This window comes from Salvelinus sp. IW2-2015, linkage group LG32 (assembly GCF_002910315.2).
Source record: "Salvelinus sp. IW2-2015 linkage group LG32, ASM291031v2, whole genome shotgun sequence".
Taxonomy (NCBI): domain Eukaryota; kingdom Metazoa; phylum Chordata; class Actinopteri; order Salmoniformes; family Salmonidae; genus Salvelinus; species Salvelinus sp. IW2-2015.
The window spans coordinates 7,073,489-7,098,434 of record NC_036871.1 but is presented as its reverse complement, the minus strand read 5'-3'; the positions used below and the strand labels follow the sequence as shown (position 1 = coordinate 7,098,434).

At 43.9% G+C, this 24,946-nt stretch overlaps 1 protein-coding gene across 1 annotated transcript in view; it reads right to left on the bottom strand.

The window, feature by feature from the left end:
* Positions 1-24,946, bottom strand: part of LOC111957062 (low-density lipoprotein receptor-related protein 8-like) — a 181,249-nt gene that overhangs the window by 47,236 nt on the left and 109,067 nt on the right. Inside the window, 2 exon segments of the mRNA XM_023977787.2 lie at positions 3,120-3,515; positions 21,105-21,233. Of these exon segments, the coding sequence (XP_023833555.1) occupies positions 3,120-3,515; positions 21,105-21,233 (525 nt within the window).

Below are 24,946 nucleotides of genomic sequence, written 5' to 3'. Positions count from 1 at the left end.
TTTCATCCATATCGGGTAAACRGTTTAGAAATTACAGCACTTTTTGTGCATAGTCCCCCTCATTTTAAGGGACCAAAAGMACTGGGACAAATTCACTTATATGTTTATTAAAGTAGTCAAAAATGTATTCCTAGCACACAAGGATTACATCAAGRTTGTGACTCTGCAAACTTGTTGGATGCATTTACTGTTTGGTTTGGTTGTGTTTCATATTACTTTGTGCGCAATAGAAATGAATGGTAAATAATGTATTTTGTRATTTTAGAGTCACTTTTATTGTAAATAAGAATAGAATATGTTTCTAAACACRTCTACATTCATTTGGATGCTACCAGGATTARGGATAATCCTGAATGAATTGTTAATAATGATGAGGGAGAAAGTTACAGATGCACAAAAATCATACCCCCCTAAAATTGCGAACCTCCCCTGTTATTGTAATTGTGAGAATTTAGTCATCTGTTATTGCCCCCTTGTTTCTGGTCACAATGGCTTAAAAATCACAATAGTCACTTAAAACGAACCCTACAAATAACACCGTTGGGCGATTTGCAAAACCATAGTCCATAAACGAATGTAATAATAATCTTAGCAAAAATATTCGTCTTAATTTACAATCTGTGAATACCATTAGAAATCAGAATTCATGCKAGACATCACAGCACAGTTGAAAAATCTAAAGCACATGGTAATAAAGAGGGTGGTCTGCGGACATAGGTGGGATTGGCTGAGATTAGCTGAGGGCTGGCATGAAAAAGGCATGATCTGTAATAGTTAAGACCGAAAACACCATGCATCATGTATACCATGTAAAGTGCCTTTGTAAAGTATTCAGACCCCTTGACTTTTTCCACATTTTGTTAGGTTACTGCCTTATTCTAAAATAATCGACACACATTACCCCATAATGACAAAGCAAAAACAGATTTTTAGACATTTTTGCTAATTTATGGAAAAAAAGAATTATAATATTACATTTACATAAGTATTCAGACCGTTTACTCAGTGCTTTGTTGAAGCACCTTTGGCAGRGATTACAGCCTTGAGTCTTCTTGGGTATGACGCTACAAGCTTGGCACACCTGTATTTGGGGAGTTTCTCCCATTCTTCTCTGTAGATCCTCTACAGCTTTGTTATAGTTGGATGGGGAGTGTTGCTACACAGCTATTTTCAGGTCTCACTAGAGACGTTCGGCCGGGTTCGAGTTTGGGCTCTGGTCTGGTCACTCAAGGACATTCAAGAGATTTGTCTCTAAGCCACTCCTGTTGTGTCTTGGCTGTGTGCTAGGGTTGTTGTCCTGTTGGAAGGTAAACCTTCCCCCAGTCTGAGGTCCTGAGCGCTCTGGAGCAGGTTTTCATCAAGGATCTCTCTGTACTTTGCTCCGTTCATCTTCGTCTCAACCCTGACTAGTCTCCCAGTCCTTGCCGCTGAAAAACATCCCCACAGCATGATGTTGCCACACCATGCTTCACCGCTGGATGGTGCCAAGTTTCCTCCAGAAGTGGCGCTTGGCATTCAGGCCAAAGAGTTCAATCTTTGTTTCATCAGACCAGATAATCTTGTTTCTCATGGTCTGAGAGTCTTTAGGTGCATTTTGGCAAACTCAAAGCGGGCTGTCTACCATAAAGGCCTAATTGGTGGAGTGCTGCAGAGATGGTTGTCCTTCTGGAAGGTTTCTCCATCTCACAGAGGAACTCTAGAGCTCTGTCAGAGTGACCATTGGGTTATTGGTCACCTCCCTGACCAAGGCCCTTCTCCCCCGATTTCTCAGTTTGGCGTCGACCAGCTCTAGGAAGAGTCTTGGTGGTTCCAAATTCTTCCATTTTAAGAATGATGGAGGCCACTGTGTCTTGGACCTTTAATGCTGCAGAATTGTTTTGTACCCTTCCCCAGGATCTTGCCTCGACACAATCCTGTCCGGAGCTCTACTGACAATTTCCTTCAACCTCATGGCTTGGTTTATTGCTCTGACATGCGCTGTCAACGTGTGAACTTATTAGACAGGTGTGCACCTTTCCAAATCATGTCCAATCAATTGAATTTACCACAGGCAGACTCCAATCAAGTTGTAGAAACATCTCAAGGATGATCATTGGAAACAGGKTACACCTGAGCTCAATTTCGAGTCACATAGCAAAGGGTCTGAACACTTACTTAAATAAGGTATTTATGTTTTATATTTTTTTATAAATTTGCAAAAATGTATAAAAACCTGTTTTCGCTTTGTCATTAAGGGGTACTGTGTGTAGATCTGATGATTTTTTTTGTATTTAATACATTTTAGAATAAGCCTGTAACGTAACAAAATGGGGGAAAAGTCAAGGGGTCTGAATACTTTCCAAAGGCACTGTACCTTTTAATGTATATATCAAACTATATTTCTGTCATGTAATACTGTGTATAAAAGTATCATGTATGTAAAATGTATGAATAATGTATAAAAAACACAAATAAATAAAATAATGTTACTTTTGTCCTCTGAAAAGTGTGGATGGGCCAATAATAATAATAATKATAATAAATAKATAAAAATGTAAATACGTGYCTGCCTGGGTGACAACGTCTTAGCCAGTTGCGCCACCGAAAAGGTACCAATTCGATAGCGAAGAGGAAACAGTTTAAACTGGGGAGTGAGGTTACGGTACCATTTAATTGTGTTACACATGTCTGTATATGAGTTTTGCTCTGAATTTGATTTTGTACGTGTATGTACAGGCGTGTTCACACTGCACTTAGCTCGAGGAGCAGCACAAAACTTAGCCGTTGCTATGGTTACCCAAACAGGCAGAGCAGTGGCAGTGAGGAGCGGGAGACAGACAGAGACAAGCAGCTAACTGATGGAGGAAGTTACTGTAGTTCGGACAGGTCTTGAACGTCGGTCGTGGGTGTGTGTAGGACTTGGGCTTAAATGTAATGCCCATGCAGGACTCTAACATAGATAGAATGTCACATTGGTTGCGTGTTGTGTTTGTCTGTTAGCCCATGGTTTAGAAATACTCGTGTGAATATGGGATAAGTCTGATGCTGGAGCTTAGGAGAGCCCGGGGCTAAGAATAATGCAGTGTAATAAGGCCTAATATGTATCTCAGAGAGCAAAAAAAACATTGCCATTCACTTACGACAATCCGCCTCGTCCGATTTATCCTTGCAGTCCGGATCCCCGTCACATTTCCACGCCAGCCTCACACACTCCCRGTTGGCGCACCGAAACTCCTCCACTGTACAGTTCATCCTGCGTCGCGATTGCGACCCTTCACTCCCACAGCGCTCCGGCCACTCGTCAGAGCCGTCCGGGCAGTCTGGGTCGCCGTCACAGCTCCACATGACAGGCACGCACTCTGAGGTGTTGCAGCGGAACTCGTGCGGGCCGCAGGTGGTCGTTGGCGAGTGGCGGGAGGAGCATTTTAGTTCGTCAGAGCCGTCGTCGCAGTCGTCATCGCCGTCGCACACGTAGACAGGTGCCAGGCACTTGCGGTTGGCGCACTGGAATTCGCTTTTTGGGCAGGACTTGGCGTCTAGGTGAGAAGAGGGGAGGGAGATAGGGAGAGAGAGGTCAGCTAGAGTGAGAAAATCAACTGCTGATATAAGACACACAAGACAAAAATACCAAACASACACACCTCCGCTCCATGGTAGATCTCTATCTCTCTATTCTCTCGCTCTCTCACATTCAAGAGTCAGAGAATTACAGACATCCCATCACTCCTACAGTCTCTGACTGTGTCCCAAATGACACCCTATTCCCTATGTAGTGCACTACTTTTAACCAGAGCCCTATGGGCCTTCGTCAAAAGTAGTGCAGTACAGAATAGGGTGTCACTTGGMACARACWTCTTTATCTCAGAAAACTCACTGAGAGCGGAGCTTTGATATTCATATAGACTACAGGGAGTTACTCCCTGCTGCTGCTGTCGCCCTGGGTTTATTCTTAAAGGGGATTTAGGTCTGGGCTATGTTCATTAGGGCCCATCTTAGGGCCCAATATTTGATTTGATAATTAGCCTTTCTTATTGATCAAGGTCAGAAAATACCTCCCTGTTTCACTTCGGTTTGGATAACTGTTCCCCGTTTCATCCCTAATGAACACGACCCTGGGTTGCTGTCTTAAGCATTCTGTTCTGTGTGACAAATGACAGGGGGGAAAAAATACAGCAGGCAAATAAAATGTCATTCGTCAAATGGAGACATTTAATTTAGGATTTTAGTGACTCATTTCCTCCCGCAGAGTTTAAACAGTGTGTGAGTGTGTTTGTGTGTATGTGCGTGTGCCCGCCCACTGGTACATCCGTAAGTATGTTGAGTCAATGTTGTTTCCACATTATTTCAATGGCACACTGTATCAATGTCCATAACAAATGGGACTCCAAGTCACTACCTACACATTTTTTAATCTTGCTTTAACCAAGCTTTAAAGGACATTCTTCAACGTTGAGTTAATCCCACATCGATTAATTTTTAATTCACAACTGTATCTCAACCATTACACGAGAACTGCTAAAGCAGTCAGTTTGACTGCTCATTAACGTATTTATTTTATTACTCTGCCATTTTAAAGTCATGCCCCTTCCGTCCTTGACTTTCCTAAATAAGTCTATATAACACAACGCCGTTGTTAGAAGCGTAATATCACAAACAGAACTGGAGTTATAACCAGTTTTAGGAGGGCTGCATATACATGTTTTCCACTTTGGCCCTCCTCCCGACAGTAGGGCCTGCTCTGCTCCTCCTCCCGACAGTAGGGCTGCTCTGCTCCTTCTCCCGACAGTAGGGCCTGCTCTGCTCCTCCTCCCGACAGTAGGGCCTGCTCTGCTCCTTCCCCGACAGTAGGGCCTGCTCTGCTCTCCTCCCGACAGTAGGGCCTGCTCTGCTCCTTCTCCCGACAGTAGGGCCTGCTCTGCTCCTTCTCCCGACAGTAGGGCCTGCTCTGTCCCTCTCCCGACAGTAGGGCTGCTCTGCTCCTCCTCCCGACAGTAGGGCCTGCTCTGCTCCTCCTCCCGACAGTAGGGCCTGCTCTGCTCCTCCTCCCGACAGTAGGGCCTGCTCTGCTCCTTCTCCCGACAGTAGGGCCTGCTCTGCTCCTCCTCCCGACAGTAGGGCCTGCTCTGCTCCTTCTCCCGACAGTAGGCCTGCTCTGCTCCTTCCCCGACAGTAGGCCTGCTCTGCTCCTTCTCCCGACAGTAGGCCTGCTCTGCTCCTTCTCCGACAGTAGGCCTGCTCTGCTCCTTCTCCCGACAGTAGGGCTGCTTGCTCCTTCTCCGACAGTAGGCCTGCTCTGCTCCTCTCCGACAGTAAGGGCCTGCTCTGCTCCTTCTCCGACAGTAGCCTGCTCTGCTCCTTCTCCGACAGTAGGGCTGCTCTGCCCTTCTCCCGACAGTAGGGCTGCTCTGCTCTCCTCCCGACAGTAGGGCCTGCTCTGCTCCTTCTCCCGACAGTAGGGCCTGCTCTGCTCCCTTCTCCCGACAGTAAGGCTGCTCTGCTCCTCCTCCGACAGTAGGGCTGCTCTGCTCCTCTCCCGACAGTAGGCCTGCTCTGCTCCTCCTCCGACAGTAGGGCCTGCTCTGCTCCTTCTCCCGACAGTAGGGCCTGCTCTGCTCCTTCTCCCGACAGTAAGTCGCTCTGCTCCTTCTCCCGAAAGTAGGCCTCGTTACTCCTCCTCTCGACAGTAGGGCCTGCTCTGCTCCTTCTCCCGGCAGTAGGGCTGCTCTGCTCTTCTCCCGGCAGTGGGGCCTTGCTCCTTCTCCCAACATTGGAAGTGGCCAGTTGATAATCACTCTAATAATTGCCCTCGAAACTGAACCTAAACTATACCGAAACTAATTTCACACATACAACAACAGATGAAATAAARGAGGTAAYGTATGATGGGGGAGAAAGGGAGAATGGGTGAGTTGTTGAGCGAGGGGAAGCGAACGATGCCTAATGATGTAATCACCAATTGTGAATGAAGAACAMGGCGGGCCATTCTGTTGCATTGGTYTACTCTAATCATAATCTCWAAYTGGCGTGTACCCTATATCAGTCCACKAATCCAAGTAGTCTACTATGGCCTACTTGGATGGCACGGCTGTACTCTGTGAAAGGAGGCCCGTTGCTGTGTACTTGGCTGCTATCAACGCACACGTGTTGTTCAAGCAGTGCATCAACAACACCATGCCCAGTCTGGCATATGGGCTATTTAAGAGACATATGAGGGCCAAGGCAGCAGCAAAGATTCCACGCGAGCCTTTGAGCYAGCCAAATTGCACACAGCTCCCAAGGAGGAGACCGTGCCAGGTGGCCAGATGCACAAAGAACAGAACCCAAGACATCTGTGTCACCTGCAAGCGACATGRTTGTGGGAAGTGTGTCAAGCAAGTCAGAGTGGCAAAGATTTCTGTCGGCTGTTAGGACAAGGGATAACCGCTAAATGAAATCCAACTGATGCCATTGCGTGAAAACGCAGACCAATGTAAGCACGAGCTGACAATAATTGACTATTTTTGACTGTTGTCATATTGACACTTACAGTTGAAGTTGGAAGTTTACTACACCTTAGCCAAATACATTTAAACTCAGTTTTTCACAATTCCTGACATTTAATCCTTGTAAAAATTCCCTGTCTTAGGTCAGTTAGATCACCACTTTATTTTAAGAATGTGAAATGTCAGAATAATAATACAGAGAAGGATTTATTTCAGCTTTTATTTCTTCATCACATTCCAGTGGGTCAGAAGTTAACATACCTCAATTAGTATTGGTAGCACTGCCTTAAATTGTTTAACTTGGGTCAAATGTTTCAGGTAGCCTTCCACAATCTTCCCACAATAAGTTGGGTAATTTTGGCCCATTCCTCCTGACAGAGCTGGTGTAACTGAGTAGGTTTGCAGGCTCCTTGTTCGCACACGCTTTTTCAGTTCTGCCAATGTCAGGTTAGTCATTAGCATCAATGTTGTCAGTTTGCCATGGACTGTCTGTCATTTGAACCCATTTGCGACCAAGCTTTAACTTCCTGACTGAGTCTTGAGATGTTGCTTCAATATATCCACATATTTTCCCTCATGATGCCATCTATTTTGTGAAGTGCACAAGTCCCTCCTGCAGCAAAGCAACCCCACAACATGATGTTGCCACCGCTGTGCATCAGGTTGGGATGGTGTTCTTCGGCTTGCAAGCATCCCCCTTTTCCCCAAACATAACAATGGTCATTGTGGCCAAACAGTCTATTTTTGTTTCATCAGACCAGAGGACATTTCTCCAAAAATGACGATTTTGTCCAATGTGCAGTTGCAAACCGTAGTCTGGCTTTTTAATGGCGGTTTGGAGCAGTGGCTTCTTCCTTGCTGAGCGGCTTTCAGGTTATGTAATATAGGATTCGTTTTCTGTGGATAAGATCTTTGTAACCTTTTCCTCCAGCATCTTCACAAGGTCCTTGCTGTTGTTCTGGATTGATTTGCACTTTTCGCACCAAGTAGTTCATCTCTAGGAGACAGAACGCGTCTCCTTCCTGAGTGGTATGACGGCTGCGTGGTCCATGGTTTCGCTAGGTACAGCTTCTCAGGCGTTTGGAAATTGTTCCCAATGTGAACCAGACTTGTGGAGGTCTACAATTTTTTTTCTGAGTCTTGGCTGATTTCTTTTGATTTCCCATGATGTCAAGCAAGAGGCATGAGTTTGAAGGTAGGCCTTGAAATACATCCACAGGACACCTCCAATTGACTCAAATATATGTCAATTAGCCTATCAGAAGCTTCTAAAGCCATGACATCATTTTCTGGAATTTTCCAAGCTGTTTAAAGCAAGTCACAGGAGTAAACTTCTGACCCACTGGAATTGTGATACAGTGAATTATATGTGAAACTATCTGTCTGTAAACAATTGTTGGAAAATTGACTTGTGTCATGCACAAAGTAGATGTCCTAACCGACTTGCCAAAACTATAGTTTGTTAACAAGAATCTGTGGAGTGTTGAAAAATGAGTTTTAATGACTCCAACCTAAGTGTATGTAAACTTCCGACTTCAACTGTATATTCATTATAATGCCCTTATTGCTTTTGTGCTGATTTTCACTATTATCAAGCCAATTGGCGCTTATAGTGATGTTTAGCTACTGATGTTTTCATCATTTTACTTTGCGTTTTGCCGACCATGCGTCTTTGTGGTTGGGTTATTTGTAATAATATTTTTTTACAAAAATAAGCTGTTTCCAGTTCCAACACATATTCTTTCGTTTCATAGTTGTAACAAAGGCAATCCACTAATATAATGTATTGAACAGTTTTTTGGTTTTTTGTGTTTTACAGTAACAAACTAATGAAATGCTATTTTGTTATTTGAAATAAAATAAAATCAATTCTAATGTTACCTAACACACATACAACCAAACATTTATTTTTAGCAATAGCATACATGAAGTTTGCAGACGACACAACAGTGGTAGCAGTGGTAGGTCTGATCACCGACAACGACGAGACAGCCTATAGGGAGGAGGTCAGAGACCTGGCCGGGTGGTGCCAGAATAACAACCTCTCCCTCAACGTGATCAAGACTAGGAGATGATTGTGGACTACAGGAAAAGAGGACCGAGCACTCCCCCATTTCTCATGACGGGGCTGTAGTGAAACAGGTTAGAGCTTCAGTTCCTTGGTGTCCACATCACAAACTAGAATGGTCCAAAACACCAAGACGTAGTGAAGAGGACGACAAAGCCTATTCCCCTCAGAGACTAAAAAATTTGGCATGGGTCCTGAGATCTCAAAAGGTTCTACAGCTGCAAACATCGAGAGCATCCTGACTGGTTGCATCACTGCCTGGTACGGCAAATGCTCGGCCTCCGACCGCAAGGCACTACAGAGGGAAGTGCGTACGCCCAGTACATACACTGGGGCTAAGCTGCCTGCCATCAGGACTTACATCAAGGCGGTGTCAGAGGAAGGCCCTAAAAATTGTCAAAGACCCCAGCCACCCCAGTCATAGACTGTTCTCTCTACTACCGCATGGCAAGCGGTACCGGAGTACCAAGTCTAGGACAAAAAGGCTTCTCAACAGTTTTTACCCCCAAGCCATAAGACTCCTGAACAGGTAACCAAATGGCTACCCGGACTATTTGCATTGTGTGCCCCCCCCACCTCTCTTTTACGCTGCTGCTACTCTCAGTTTATCATATATGCATAGTCACTTTAACTATACATTCATGTACATACTACCTCAATTGGCCCGACCAACCAGTGCTCCCGCACATTGGCTAACCGGGCTATCTGCTTTGTGTCCCTCCATCCACCACTGCCACCCCTCTTTTACGCTACTGCTACTCTCTGGTCATCATATATGCATAGTCACTTTAACCATATCTACATGTACATACTACCTCAATCAGCCTAACTCACCGGTGTCTGTATGTAGCCTCGCTACTTTTATAGCCTCGCTACTCTATATAGCCTCGCTACTGTTATTCCTCAATGTCTTTTTACTGTTGTTTTTATTTCTTTACTTACCTATTGTTCACCTAATACCTTTTTTGCACTATTGGTTAGAGCCTGTAAGTAAGCATTTCACCTGTTGTATTCGGCGCACGTGAAAAATGAACTTTGATTTGATGAAATGTATTAATTACACGGTTAGAATATTGCAGTCAGAATGACTGCTGGTTAGCTTGAAGAGGGGTCCCTCGAGGCCCAGTGGTTCTAGTGTTAAGAGAACATTGAAATGACAAAACTGTTCCCATTGGGTTAAGTCTGGTTAAGGGCCTACAAAACCAGACTTTATTATGACYATCTCAGMGATACTGGCAAGAGCAGTGTGCGGGTTTTTCATTCCTCAAAGATTTCATTGGGCTATTCKCKRGCACCTGCAACAAGCCAATTCAGATGTGCGAGTGCTGTTATTTTCTCACGCATTTATTGACTGAAAATCATTGCAGTACATGACTTGCTTTTCCAGAGTAGGCTTACCAGACCATACCAGTAGCTAAAGAAGAGAGAATCAAAGAGACTTATTTTTTCATTCTAATCACCGCTTATTATCAAGCTGACTGCTGTAAATGAACCTCCTCTGGCGGAATGTGGGAACAGAACACCATGATCATCCTGCTTATTATACCCATATGTGCAAATCACCATGTGTGTTCCATTACACCACACATGAATTCATTTAGCTAAGGCCACAGATGAGGATTATCACATACTAAACTATACCCGCTGCAGCACTGATAGAAACAGAAAATCAAATCATATTTTGGGATTCGGCTGAGCTGCAGGCTTCATCTAATCTTCATCGATATTAAACCACAGCGTTCCATTTGAATCTGCCGTGTCTTATCAGTACAAATACACACATGTACGTGCGTGCGCACACACACTGAATCAGTACACACACACACATCATGCGCAACCTAGCCCCACTTATCAACTAATTTGCAGTTAAATTATTAAGGAGACTCGATAAACATGCATATTACACATGGGGAGGCTCATTAGTGAAATACATTAGCATTTCCTGCTACATCGGTAGAGACATAATTTCAGTTGGGGCCTGTGGTAAAAGCATTTAAAGACTTCTGACAAACTTCCCTTGGCTTTTGCCTATGGGCTCAGAGTAACTTTAATTCCTGTACATGTTCTTGACTTCGAAGGATGATGATCCAATCGGAATGTGACATCATCCCCAGCCAGCCAATCATGAAGGGRGTGGCTGTGGTGTGACCCGGTTCTCTAGCTCTGATTGGAAGAGGAGCCACAGTGATGGGGGGGGGAGACGGTTGCCTCCATCCATCCACCCTACCCCTAGTCACATCAATCCATGTCACGAGGTTAAGCGACGTTTGACTTTCACAGATGGCATTCATAGATACTAGAACCCTAAGGACCAATGTCACACTATTATTCATAGAAATACTAACTCCCTAAGGACCATAGAGCACAGTGCTACCCATCGAGGCCTCCATAGACCTTCTCTACAGGAAGGTCACGTTACATCCCGAATGGCAACCTATTTTCTTTGTAGTGCACTAGTTTTGACCAGGGCCCATAGGGCTSTGGTCAAAAGTAGTGCACTAAATAGGGAATAGGATGCCATTTGGGACACAGCGCACATCTCAGGCAGTTTAGACAGGCCGCCCTTCACTGGGGAACGGCTCAACAGATGACCTTTCTACTAATGCCACAGACACATTTACACAGCAAAACGGTGTGATAATGGAGAGGGAGAAGTGGACGCTGGGGAGAGGAGGATGACAATGAAGGGGGAGATTGAGGAGAGAAAAAGAGAGATAATAGACAAGATGGGAGAGAGATAATACCGGTGGAGGAGAGAGAGAGAGAGAGAGAGAGAGAAAGGATATAGAATACAGTAGAGGAAGAGAGGAAAGAGTGGAGGGATTTTTTTCCACAGTGATGTCAGTCTTATTATGACCACACGTACAACTTGCTACCAGGAGTATGATGGATGGAGTGAGAGATAGAGGAGAGAGATATAGAAGAGAGAAAGAGAAGAAAGAGAGGGGTCTTTTCAGCCTCGTGATTTGTTGGGAGAATTGTCTGGAGAGACACCTTCCTGGAACAATTTATTTTCCATTTTTGAAGTTACCAAGAGAGTCCGTCATTAATCTCAGACCCTAATCACTGCTGTTGTCAGGGATTGAGAGACTATTTGACTGTGTACTGTAGGGTTGCAACAAAACAAATCCCACGGTTTCCAGAAATCCTGGTTGATAAATTCCTGGTTCAAGACGGAGTAAGCAGGAATTGGAACAAATAGGGAATATTAAGTTACTAGAATTTTGCAACCATACATTTATGTAACACGAAGTAAGATAAATTGGCTAAACTAACTCCTAGATATGATGCTAGAAGCAAACGGGATTGTTGAGATAAAAAAAGCATACTACAATGGTTCCTCCTTTAAAAGTTGCGAGCTTACGCCACGGGACTTAGAAGTAATTTGTGGTTTAGTACGGTACCCTGCGTCACCACTTCATTGCTCCAGACCAGCGCAAGGGGGAGTTAGAGCACTGATTATGCTTTTGGGTCCTACTGTGTCTCTAASTGACKATGAATGGGCGACATAAACCTAAATAGAAACTGATAATTGTGCACGACTTCAGTATTACTTACTAAAACTGTTGTTACACTAAGGTTTTTATTTTATTTTGCTATGATTATTTTGCTTTTACTGTAGTACTGTAGGCCACTCCCAACCAGTCAAATTGTACAGCGCCTGAGTGGCGCAACGGTCTAAGACTCTGCATAGCAGTGAAAGCTGTGTTGGCTGTCCATTCAGCCACAAGAGCATTAGTGCGGCCGGGCACTGATGTTGGGCGATTAGGCCTGGCTCGCAGTCGGCCTTCCAATTCATCCCAAAGGTGTTTGATGGGGTTGAGGTCAGGGKTCTGTGCAGGCAAGTCAAGTTCTTTAACACAGATCTCGACAAACTATTTCTGTATGGACCTCGCTTTGTGCACGGGGGCATTGTCATACTGAAACAGGGCCTTCCTCAAACTGTTGCCACAAAGTTGGAAACACAGAATCGTCTAGAATGTCATTGAGTGCTGTAGCGTTAAGATTTCCCTTCACTGGAATTAAGGGGCCTAGGCCAAACCATGAAAAACAGCCCCAGACCATTATTCCTCCTCCACCAAACATTACAGTTGGCACTATGCATTGGGGCAGGTAGCGTTCTCCTGGCATCCGTCAAACCCAGATTAGTTCGTCAGACTGCCAGATGGTGAAGCGTGATTCATCACTCCAGAACGCATTTCCACTGCTCCAGAGTTCAATGGTGGCGAGCTTTATACTCCCACTCCTGTTACGTCTGCTCCCGCTCCCCCTCTCTGGCACTCGAGGTCGCCAGGCTGCTTATCATTACACATCAGCGCTTCATTGGACTCACCTGGACTCCATCACGTTATGTTAATACTCCATCACATCACGTTAATGCTGACTCTTTCCCGAATCAGCATTAATGTCGTTATGTGTCCCTTGTACTCCCTGTACTTGCTTCTCGTCTCCTAGCATCTGTCCTTACAACTCCAGCCGACGCTTGGCATAGCGCATGGTGATCTTAGGCTCCTCTGCGATGGAAACCCATTTCATGAATCTCCCAAAGAACAGTTCTCGTGCTGACGTTGCTTCCAGAGACAGTTTGGAACTCGTTAGTGAGCATTGCAACTGAGGACAGACGATGCACTACGCGCATCAGCACTCGGTGGTCTGGTTCTATGAGATTGTGTGGCCTACCACTTTGTGGCTGAGCCGTTGTTGCTCCTAGATGTTTCCACTTCACAATAACAGCACTTACAGTTAACCGGGGCAGCTCTAGCAGGACAGAAATTTGACTAAGGGACTTGTTGGAAAGGTGGCATCCTATGATGGTGCCACATTGAAAGTCATTGAGCTCTTCAGTAAGGCCATTCTACTGCCAATGTTTGTCTATGGAGATTGCATGGCTGTGCGCTTGATTTTATACACCTGTCAGAAACGGGTGTGGCTGAAATAGCAGAATCCACTATTTTTTTATACCCTCAAAGACAAGGTGATATTCTGTACAGTCGCCTTTAGGATTGGGACGATATACAGTATGATTAAATCTAATATCATGATATTTGACATTGGCGATATACAGTATATCGTGAAGTGCAAGATAATATATCAAGATGTTCAAAACTATGTCGAATATTGGCCTGTTGTTGGCTCTCAGAATAAAACAAACAAAATGTAGTCAATTAGTTTAAAACCCCCCAAATGACTGACATTTTGGTTAATTGCTCATCACCATGTCATACAAACTCCCCTACTCTATTACCCAGAGATCCCATGCGACAGGCGTGTTCCTTGCTCCTGAGAGGACATCAGAGCCTGTGTGTGTGAGTACAGGGCAGCACATTTACCTTACTGCAGCTGACTGGACAGAGGAGCTCAACTTTCTCTTTAGGGGACTGCTGCCTGCTTAATGTAATGTTATGTAATGTGAGAGGGAGAGAGAGAGAGAGAGAGAGAGAGAGAGAGAGAGAGAGAGAGAGAGAGAGAGAGAGAGATGGATTGGAGGGCAGGATACGACTTATTGCTTTATTTAACATGTGGATGACTCAATTAGCGAAACTCCTTGACGCAATTAACTTTTTTAAGCTGAAACTGAATGGAGTTGCAGAGAGCTTTGCTTAAGGATTGGGATGCTTCCAAGAGGAGCACAAGGCCCCAGACTCTGGCATGGAAGGCAAGGTTGTTTGGAATGTTGTATGTTGTTGTGTGTGTGGCATACTATGTAGTTCTCTCTAAGCAGGATTAAAAACCAATAGCCGGTCCACGTACTCTCGTCAAATTAATTGACAATGTATTTTGGGCCATTGTCAGTAAAGCGTGAACTCAAGTAAAACCAAAACAAGCTTATGTTTATACTATTACAGAATATCTATACTTACTGACGACCTGTCACTGCATGGACTGTATGGCTTGCTTGTGTCTATGTCTTATTGTGGTGTGTGGTTTTAAGCAAATTTTTACCATTACATTTTAGTCATTTAGCAAGACGCTCTTATCCAGGCGACTTACCAGTAAGAGTGCATACATTTTATATTTTACATACTGAGACTAAGGATTATCCTACGGCCAAGAGGCAGACGCTCTTATCCAGAGCGAACTTACAGGTGAGTGCATAACATTTTTTATTATTATATTCTTTTTTATTTTTATTTTTTTTAACCTACTGAAGACAAGGATATCCCTACCGGCCAAACCCTCCCTACCGGCCAAACCCTCCCTAACCCGGACGACGCTATGCCAATTGTGCGTCGCCCCACGGATCTCCCGGTTGRGGCCGGCTGCGACAGAGCCTGGGCGCGAACCCAGAGACTCTGGTGGCGCAGCTAGCACTGCGATGCAGTGCCCTAGACCACTGCGCCACCCGGGAGATCTACACCTACACCGAGCTCGGTTCTAGGCCCCCGGCTCCGTCATGTCCTCATGGTCTCTTCTATCATTGATATACCGATGACACTCAACTACCTTTCTCCTTCCCCCCTTCTGACACCCAGGTGGTGACACGCATCTCTGCGTACCTGGCCAACATCACAGCTTGGATGTCGGCCCACCACCTCAAGCTCAACAAGACAGAGCTGCTCTTCCGGAGAAGTCCTGCCCGCTCCAAGACCTCTCCATCACAGTTGAGAACTCCACAGTGTCCGCCTCCCAGAATGCAAAGAACCTTGGCTTGACCCTGAACAACTGTCGTTCTCTACAAACATCAAAGCAGTGACTCGCTCCTGCAGGTTGATGCTCTACAACATCCATAGAGTACGACCCTACCTCACACAGGAAGCGGCGCAGGTCCTCATCCAGGCACTTTTCATCTCCCGTCTGGACTACTCCCTGTTGGCTGGGTTCTCCGCTTGTGCCATCAAACCCCTGCAATTTACGCTGCAGCCCGCCTGGTGTTCTCCCATGTCACCCCYTTCCTCCGCACACTCCACTGGCTTCCAGTTGAAGCTTGCATCCACTCAAGACCATGGTGCTTGCCTACAGAGCAGCAAGGGGAACGGCCCCTCCCTACCTTCAGGCTATGCTCAAACCCTACACCCCAATCCGAACACTCTGTTCTGCCACCTCTGGTGCTTGCTCAGCCCAGTCAAAGCTCTTCCCTGTCCTGGCACCCCAATGGTGTCCCTGAGTCCCTGCCCATCTTCCAAAAACAACTGAAAACCTACATCTTCAAACAGTATCTTAAATAAAACATTGAAATCTTATTCCAAACCCCCATAAAAAAATATGAATAAAAAACTGCACTTGTCTTTTCCTACTAGCACCGACTTCGCTGATAACTTCTGTATTGAGGAAAAATGTATTTACTACGACTATGAGATGTGGTTATCTCACCTAGTTGTCTTATGATGAATGCACGCTTTGGATAAARGCGTCTGCTAAATCACTTAAATGTAATGTAAAATGTATCTAGCTGCTAACTGGCTGGCTGCGAGGAATGGCATGTATTATTATATTTGCCAGTCATTGTCAATGCACCTTAATGCACATTCTCCTGGTGAATACKAACACGAAACACAAATACAACACGGAGACAGTGTGTTACAACTCCTTTGAAGTCAATTCTCCTCTCTGAATGGCGAGTCAATCTAATTCAATTAAATTAAAACTTTATTGTCAGTCAGACAGAGTTGCATTATCAGAGCTGCCGGTGGTAATTCCATCCATTTAGCATATCTCCAGGCACACGCACGTTTGTTTTACTATCCTTGTGGGGACCAAACATCTGATACCATTCAAAATCATATTTTCCATAACCCTAACCTTAACCCCAAACCCCTACCCTAAACCTAACCRCTAAACTTYKAATAATTATCCTTGTTTTACTATCCTTGTGAGGGGTTCTGGTCCCCACAACGATAGTAAAACCAAAAACACATACACACTATTAAAGATCTGAGGCCRTCGGACGTATTTAATTAGAGCTTCATAACACAGTACGTCTCCGACCGATGCCGGCAGGCAATCAATTATCATCTACTACAGACCAGGTGCGTTATCACTGTGGTGGTGTGGTATCATAATCTCCATGTCCTCAGGATTCACTCAGGGTTTACAGGCTACAATACTGCAGTAGTCTATTTACAATCACTGATTTCCCTGACCATGTGGCCAGGTCAACATTGGAAGAACCAGGTCAGAAAAACTCAGGCCCCTACAGTATTATACCAATGTAGTAACGGTAGAAATGATGCCTATTATTAAAATCGAAGATCTACCGTAGCATCAGATTACCCGACCAGTAACTCCCAATCCTAATATTACAGCATCCATATTCTGAAGTCCTTCCGTACTCAGTCCTCAGACGCAACTTGACTGCCAAGACCGAGAGGGACTTTTGTCTGAAAACTGACCACTGACGGAGTTTTGACAATAAAGTGAGATCCGTCTGACAACTGAGGGAAATGCTAATATGGATGCCATACTATATACTCTACAAGCCCCGCAGTGTTTGAGCTCTAGGGGAGGCAGTGGCCACCGGCCTGAAGTCATCACTGAGAGGCTTAGTCTGGAGGGGTCAATGGAGAAATTAGATTGAGAAAGAGATTAGAGCAGGCTAGAAGGGCTCTCAATGGACCCGGGCTGAGTACAGCTAAAAACTTAAGAAGGTATTACGGCGAAAGTCAGTGGGATCTCGTAATACTAGTGGGTGTGCCATTTTCAGTCAACCATTAGCTCCTTTAGCCAAAGGAGTGTTATGGGTAAAGTGGCATAGATGTATWTTACACAGACCTTGGATCAAATACGGTTGAATTTGGCTTGATTGTACTTGCGTGGCGCAATGGGACCAGTAGAATAAACGCAAAAGCACAAACCATGCCCGTCTGGCTAAATAAAAAACAAAGATTTGAAATAGTACTTGAAACCAGGTCTATTTTGGAATGTTCTATGATGTACTGTAGTAAATGCTCACAGACCATATCTGAGAGGAGTAAATAGTTGTTTTGATTTACAATTTGATGAAATATAAATTGAGCGAATGCTGTGAAGTCGAGCGGCAGGTAGCCTGCGGCGGCAGGTAGCCTAGTGGTTAGAGTGCAGGACTAGTAACCAAAAGGTTGGAAAATCAAATCCCCGAGCTGACGAGGAAAAAATCTGTCATTCTGCCCCTGAACAAGGCAGTTAACCCACTGTTCCTAGGCCATCATTGAAAATAAGGATTTGTTCCTAACTGACTTTCCTAGTTAAAAATAAGAACACACAGGACACACAAAACCTTGGGGACCCAAACGATCCCAGGAAAACATGCAGCATGTTTTTCTCCTTCTCTCTGCTCTTTCCCTCATCTGGGGAAAATAAGACAGGGTTTCTCCAAGTGTGGCTTTGCCACGGCGGCACACAATCTTCAAAGTCCAAACATTCAGCCTCCCGTGGTGCTTTCGCTTCAATCAATTTTCCCCTGACATGCGGGAGAGAAGAGGGCACGAGAGAAGAGGAGAAGGCAATTCTTCACGCTGCTGTGTAAAGTAGGGCAGGAGTGTAGTCARGGCGGGGTGTGTGTATGAGTGTGTGGAGACACACCAGGGTGGCACGTGATTAGGTAAAGAGGAGGGTGATGTCATCATCCATTGTTGATGGATTGGCACTTGCACCATGCAAAGCTGGGTCTAGTTGAATTGGTATCTCTTCCTATCGCTATGGTTGCGATAAGTCATGGAAGATACCAAAGCTCTCGCCGGCCGCCAAAATTCTACACACACTGATTCTCATACTTGATATTGAATTGCAACCTTTGATTTGTGCATCAAAGTCTATGTATTTTCTCAGCAGAGCTGATTTATTCATTAGCCCCTGTTTCCATCGATAGGGGATGCGTCCCAAATGGGACTCTATTCCCTACARAGAACACTACTTTTGACAGGCCCTGATAAAAAGTAGTGCACTACGTAGGGAGTACGGTGCCATTTGCTATGCCGAGAAATCTGCACACCGAGCTGTCGTGTCCTCCATCGTCAGAAGATAAGCATACGGAGAAAAGAAACACCAAAAAGCCAGATATGGAGAAGATAGGGATCTCTAAGAAGAAAACACTTTAATGTCACACAATAGTGGGCCTATTTAAAGATACATAGAATTGTAACATGGRGACAATTGTTTAAACCCAATTCTATGACAAGGGTACTGCTGCAGAATGACATACATGTTCAGTCAGTACTGAATTTCAAATGGCTTAAATTAAGATTTTTTMGGTCACTGGCCTACTACACACAATACCCAATAATGTCAAAGTGGAGTTATTTGTACAAATTAATTCAAAATGAGAAGCTGTTATGTCTAGAGTTAAGAAGTACTCAGCCCCTTTGTTTTGGCAAGCKTAAAAAAGTCACATAATAAGTTGCATGGACTCACTCTGTGTGCAATAATAGTGTTTAACACCATTTTTGAATGACRACCCCATGTCTGTACCCCACACATACAATTATCTGTAAGGTACTTCAGTCGAGTAGTGAATTTCAAACACAGATTCAACCACAAAGACCAGGGAGGTTTTCCAATGCCTCTCAAAGAAGGACACTTTTTGCTAGATGTACAAAAAGCAGACATAGTAATTAATAACTTCACCCTTTTTGAGCATGGTGAAGTTATTAATTACACTTTGGATCAATAAACCCAGTTACTACAAAGATACAGGGGTATCTCAGGGATTTCACCATGAGGCCAATGGTGACTTTAAAACAGTTACAGAGTTGATTGGCTGTGATAGGAGAAAACTGAGGTTGGATCAACAACATTGTAGTTACTCCACAATACTAACCTAATTGACAGAGTGAAATGAAGGAAGCCTGTTAAGAATACAAATATTCCAAAACATGCTTCCTGTTTAAAACAAGGTACTAAAGTAATACTGTAAAAAATGTGGCAAAGCTATTAACTTTTTGTCCTGAATACAAAGTGTTATGTTTGGGGCAAATCCAATACAACACATTACTGAGTACCACTCCCCATATTTTCAAGCATAGMGGTGGCTGCATCATGTTATGGATATGCTTGTAATCGTTAAGGACTGGGGAGTTTTTCAGGATAAAAAAAAACAGAATGAAGCTAAGCACAGGTAAAATCCTAGAAGAAAACCTGGTTCAGTCTGATTTTCACCAGACACTGGGAYATGAATTCACCATTCAGCAGGACAATAACCTAAAGGTTAAGGCCAAATATACACTGGAGTTGCCAAGAAAACAGTGAATGTTCCTGAGTGGCCGAGTTACAGTTTTGACTTAAATCTGCATGAAAATCTATGGCAAGACCTGAAAATGGTTGTATTGTACTATACACATTGACAATAAGGAAGATTTTGTGTAGATCGTTGACAAATAATGACAATTAAATTAATTTAAATCCCACCTTGTAACACAACAAAATGTGGAAAATGTCAAAGAGTGTGAAAACTTTCTGAAGGCACTGTATTCTTTCAATAACCAAAAAATGTAATTTTTACAGCTGTTTAATGCTGGTGATTCCCTACACTATTCAGTGCTTGTTTTCTCACATAAACTGAAATGGAGCAAAAAGTTTAGAATTTTAGCAACCAGGAAATTAGCGATTTCCACAAAGTCAGAACAGCCAACCGAGAAATCAATAGGCGAATATCACAGCCAATCACAACACTGGTGGGTAAGTAATACTGTGAAACACTAACCTTCCACTATTAGCGCCAGATATACACCGTGTACAAAACATTAAGAAAACCTTCCTAACATTGAGTTTCACCCCGCTCCCTTTGCCCCCAGAACAGCCTCAATTTGTCAGGGCATGGACTCTACAAGGTGTCGAAAGAGTTCCACAGGGATGCTGGCTCAAGTTGACTCCAATGCTTCCAACAGTTGTGTCAAGTTGGCTGAATGTCTTTTGGGTGGTGGACCATTCTTGATACACAGAGGAAACAATTGAGCATGAAAGACCCAGTAGCGTTGCAGTTCTTGACACATTCAAACCGGTGCACCTGGCACCTACTACCTGGTTAGTCTATGTCGTGGAAACACTCTCGAGTGGCGCAGCGGTCTGAGGCACTGCATCTCAGTGCAAAGGCGTCACTACAGTCCCTGGGTCAAATCCAGGCTATATCACATCCGGCTGTGATTGGAAGTCCCATAGGGTGGCGCACAATTGGCTCAGTGTCGTCCGGGTTTGGCCGGGGTAGGTCGTCATCGTAAATAAGACTTTGTTGACTTGCTAGGTTTGACAGGTAATGCATCCTATTGATTCATTTTATGTCTCAAAGAACATGCACAAACACAGTGAATATACTGCACCCTAACTGGTAGCTTGGGGTAACCTACTACCTGGGGTAACACACCCCTGCCTCTATTTCTCATAGAAGCCACTTCATGTCACCCCCCCCCCCCCCCCCCCAKCACTTTCCCTGGTRCCCTTACTCTTGCTCAACTACAAATGTAATCTGTCTCGTCAACTGACAACTGAGCAGAACACCTTATAAAAGCTTTTTCCCCCTTCTATTTTCGCCATAGTTTTCCATAATAAATGTAGTCAGGCACTTTGGCAGTGGGCTGGACTACTGCCCATCCTTAGCGTGAGGACACCTGTCTCTGCCAATAAGTCGTTTCTATGGCCTTCGATTGACAGCTGTCCATTACACTCACCGGCGGCACAGTCCTCCTCGTCTGACCCGTTCTCGCAGTCCRGCTCGCCGTCGCATCGCCACGACATTGAGACACACTTGTTGGTAGAGCCGCCGCAGTCAAACTTCTCCGGAGGGCACGTCTGTTTGCCTGGAGGGGAGGGAGGAAGGGAGGGAAGGCAGAGATGACTTGTTAGGCTGCGTTCCATTCCAACACCCTCCCCTGCTGCCCTCACTCACTCCACTTCGCAGACCTGAGGCGACTGAGTAGGTGTAAGTCATTTGGGGTTTCTGCTAGTTTCTGCTACATTGCTCATCACCATAATAGCAGATATGTGTATCAGGAGAGTGAGCGAGCCCTTCTATCCCCTTGGGCCTATTAAACACAATGGTGAAGCTATCACCATGATGCGTATATCTATCGAATCCTAGGTCTAGGTTGTAAAGGCTCGGTGTCGATATGGAATTCTATCCAATCCACTCACAACTACAGGAATGTCTAGGGTGTATGTAAGGGGCGAGGGGTCTAAATAGAATTCAGCCCTAGTATCTCCATGGACCTACTGTATATAAACAGAACAACATCCCCATGTCACTGACGCACATCCAGAAGCACAACCACTCAGCCAACATATTTTGTTTTCTAGCATCAACCCTAGAGACATGACAAGAACATTTAATACAGCAAATGTACAGTTGGCCGCAGTGTGAAAGAGAACCCTGGTCCCCCCCAGCTCACAGTCTCCTCCATCTCCCCTTCTTTCTAGACCAATCTGTTGGTTGGTGTAGCTGGCACGGGCGACGTTTGATCCAGATTACTCAGCGTTTAGTATCAAGCCCTGCTGTCGTTAATTATACATCTCTGCTTACAGTACATACAGCCGGCTGGATTTAAGCCGTTTTTCACAGTCGCCCCCGAATCGAATCAACGAAGAAAAAAAATCTGGTGGTAATTTGATTTGGTCTTGTTTTCGAGTGTGTTAGATGTTAATAGTGTCACAACCTTTTATTAGCTTGTCGTAGTCGAGCTGATGGCTGGTTTAGCAGGGTCTCGGATTTTCATGTAATGCGCTGTCTGACAGGTTTTCTGTGGTGGTTTTCAAAGGCAACAAAAAGCATTGGAGATGATAAACGATTAACGAAAATGATTAACAGTATGATTGTATACATGTACTATACATAATTGAAATGGCATCATGTATTTTAATTTGATCAAATACAATTATTTATTTCATGGTGGTAAAAAGCAAACAGGAGAAGAATCTACAATTGAAGTCGGAAGTTTACATATACTTAGGTTGGAGTCATTAAAACAAATTTTTCAACCACTCTACAAATTTCTTGTTAACAAACTATAGTTTTGGCAAGTCMGTTAGGACATCTACTTTGTGCATGACACAAGTAATTTTCCCAACAATTGTTTAAAGACAGATTATTTCACTTATAATTCACTGTATCACAATTCCAGTGGGTCAGAAGTTTACATACACTATGTTGACTATGGCTTTAAACAGCTTGGAAAATTCCAGAAAATGATGTCATGGCTTTAGAAGCTTGTGATAGGCTAATTAAGACATAATTGAGGTCAATTGGAGGTGTACCTGTGGATGTGATTTCAAGGCCTACCTTCAAACGCAGTGCCTCTTGCTTAACATCATGGGGAAATCAAAAGAAATCAGCCAAGACCTCAGAAAAAAACTGTAGACTCCACAAGTCCACTCCACTCCACCTCACTGGTTCATCCTTGGGAGCAAATTCCAAACGCCTGAAGGTACCATGTTTATCTGTACAAACAAACAGTACCAAAGGATAAACACCATGGGACCACAGCAGCTGTCATATCACTCAGGAAGGAGACACTTTTCGTCTCTAAGAGATGAACGTACTTTGGTGCGGAAAAGTGCAAATCAATTCCAGAACAAACAGCAAAAGACCGTGTGAAGATGCTGGAGAAACAGGTACCTCTATCCACAGTAAAAACGAGTCCTATACGACATAACCTGAAAGGCCGCTGAGCAAGGAAAAACACACTGCTCCACAAACCGCCATAAAAAAGCCAGAACGTACTTTTGCAACTGCACATGGGACAAAGATTGTACTTTTGGAGAAATGTCCTCTGTCTGATGAAACAAAAAATGATAACTGTGTGTCATAATAGACCATCGTTAATTTGGAGGAAAAAGGGGATGCTTGAAAGGTGAAGAACACATCCCAACAACGTGAAAGAGACGGGGGTGGCAGCATCATGTTTGTGGGTGCTTTTTCTCAGGCAGGGGTCTGGTGCACTTCCACAAATAGATTGCATCATGAGGTAGGAAAATGATGTGGATATATTGAAGCAACATCTCAAGACATTTTTATTTTATTTATTTTTTATTACCTTTATTTAACCAGGTAGGCTAGTTGAGAAACAAGTTCTCATTTGCAACTGCACCTGGCCAGAATAGAAGCAGTAGCAGTGTGAACAGACAACACAGAGTTACACATGGAGTAAACAAATAAACAAGTCAAATACATGGTAGAAAAAAAAAAGAATAATACAATGTGTGACAAAGCATGAGGTAGGCAATAAATCGAATAATTACAATTTAGCAGATTAACGACGGAGTGATAAATCATCAGATGATATGTGCAAGAAGAGTATGCTGGTGTGCAAAAGAGCAGAAAGTAAATAAATAAAATCAGTCAGGAAGTTTAAAGCTTGGTCGCAAACAGGGTCTTGAAATAGACAATGACCCAAACATACTTCCAAAGTTGTGCAAAATGGCTTAAGAGGACAAAAAATATCTGACATTAATATCCTTTTTGAAAAAAGGTGAAATTATGAATTAACTTTAGGGGGTGTATCAATAAACCCAGTCACTACAAAGTACAGCGTCCTCCAACTCAGTTGCCGGAGAGGAAGGAAATCGCTCAGAGTTAATTATGACATAACATTGAAGGTTGTGCAAACATGTAACAGGATATTTAGACTTATGGATGCCACCCGTTAGATAAAATACAAAACGGTTCCGTATTTCACTGAAAAAAAACGTTTTACTTTCGAATGAAGAGTTTCCGATTTGCCACCATAAATTAAAGGACCTAAAAAGGCTACAGTAATACTAAGTCTTAAAATTATGTAATATACATTAAGCATTATGATATTAATATTATGACTAGGAGCAGTGAGCTGAGCGGTGGTAGGCAGCAGCAGGCTCATAAGCATTCATTCAAACAGCACTTTCGTGCGTTTGCCAGCAGCTCTTCACAATGCTTCAAGCACAGCTCTGTTTATGACTTCAAGCCTAGCAACTCCCGAGATTAGGCTGGTGTAACCGATGTGAAATGGCTAGCTAGTTAGCGGGGTGCGCGCTAATAGCGTTTTAAACGTCACTCGCTCTGATACTTGGAGTAGTTGTTCCCCTTGCTCTGCAAGGGCCGCGGCTTTTGTGGAGCGATGGGTAACGATGCTTCGAGGGTGGTTGTTTTCGATGTGTTCCTGGTTCGAGCCCAGGTAGGGGCGAGGAGAGGGACGGAAGCTATACTGTTACACTGGCAATACTATAGTGCCTATAAGAACATCCAATAGTCAAAGGTATATGAAATACAAATGGTAAAGAGAGAAATAGTCCTATAATTCCTATACTAACCTCAACCTAAAACTTCTTACCTGGGAATATTGAAAATTCATGTTAAAAGGAACCACCAGCTTTCATATGTTCTGAGCAAGGAACTTAAACGTTAGCTTTCTTACATGGCACATATTGCACTTTTACTTTCTTCTCCAACACTTTGTTTTTGCATTATTTAAACGAAATTGAACATGTTTCATTATTTATTTGAGGCTAAATTGATTTGATTGATGTATTATATTAAGTTAAA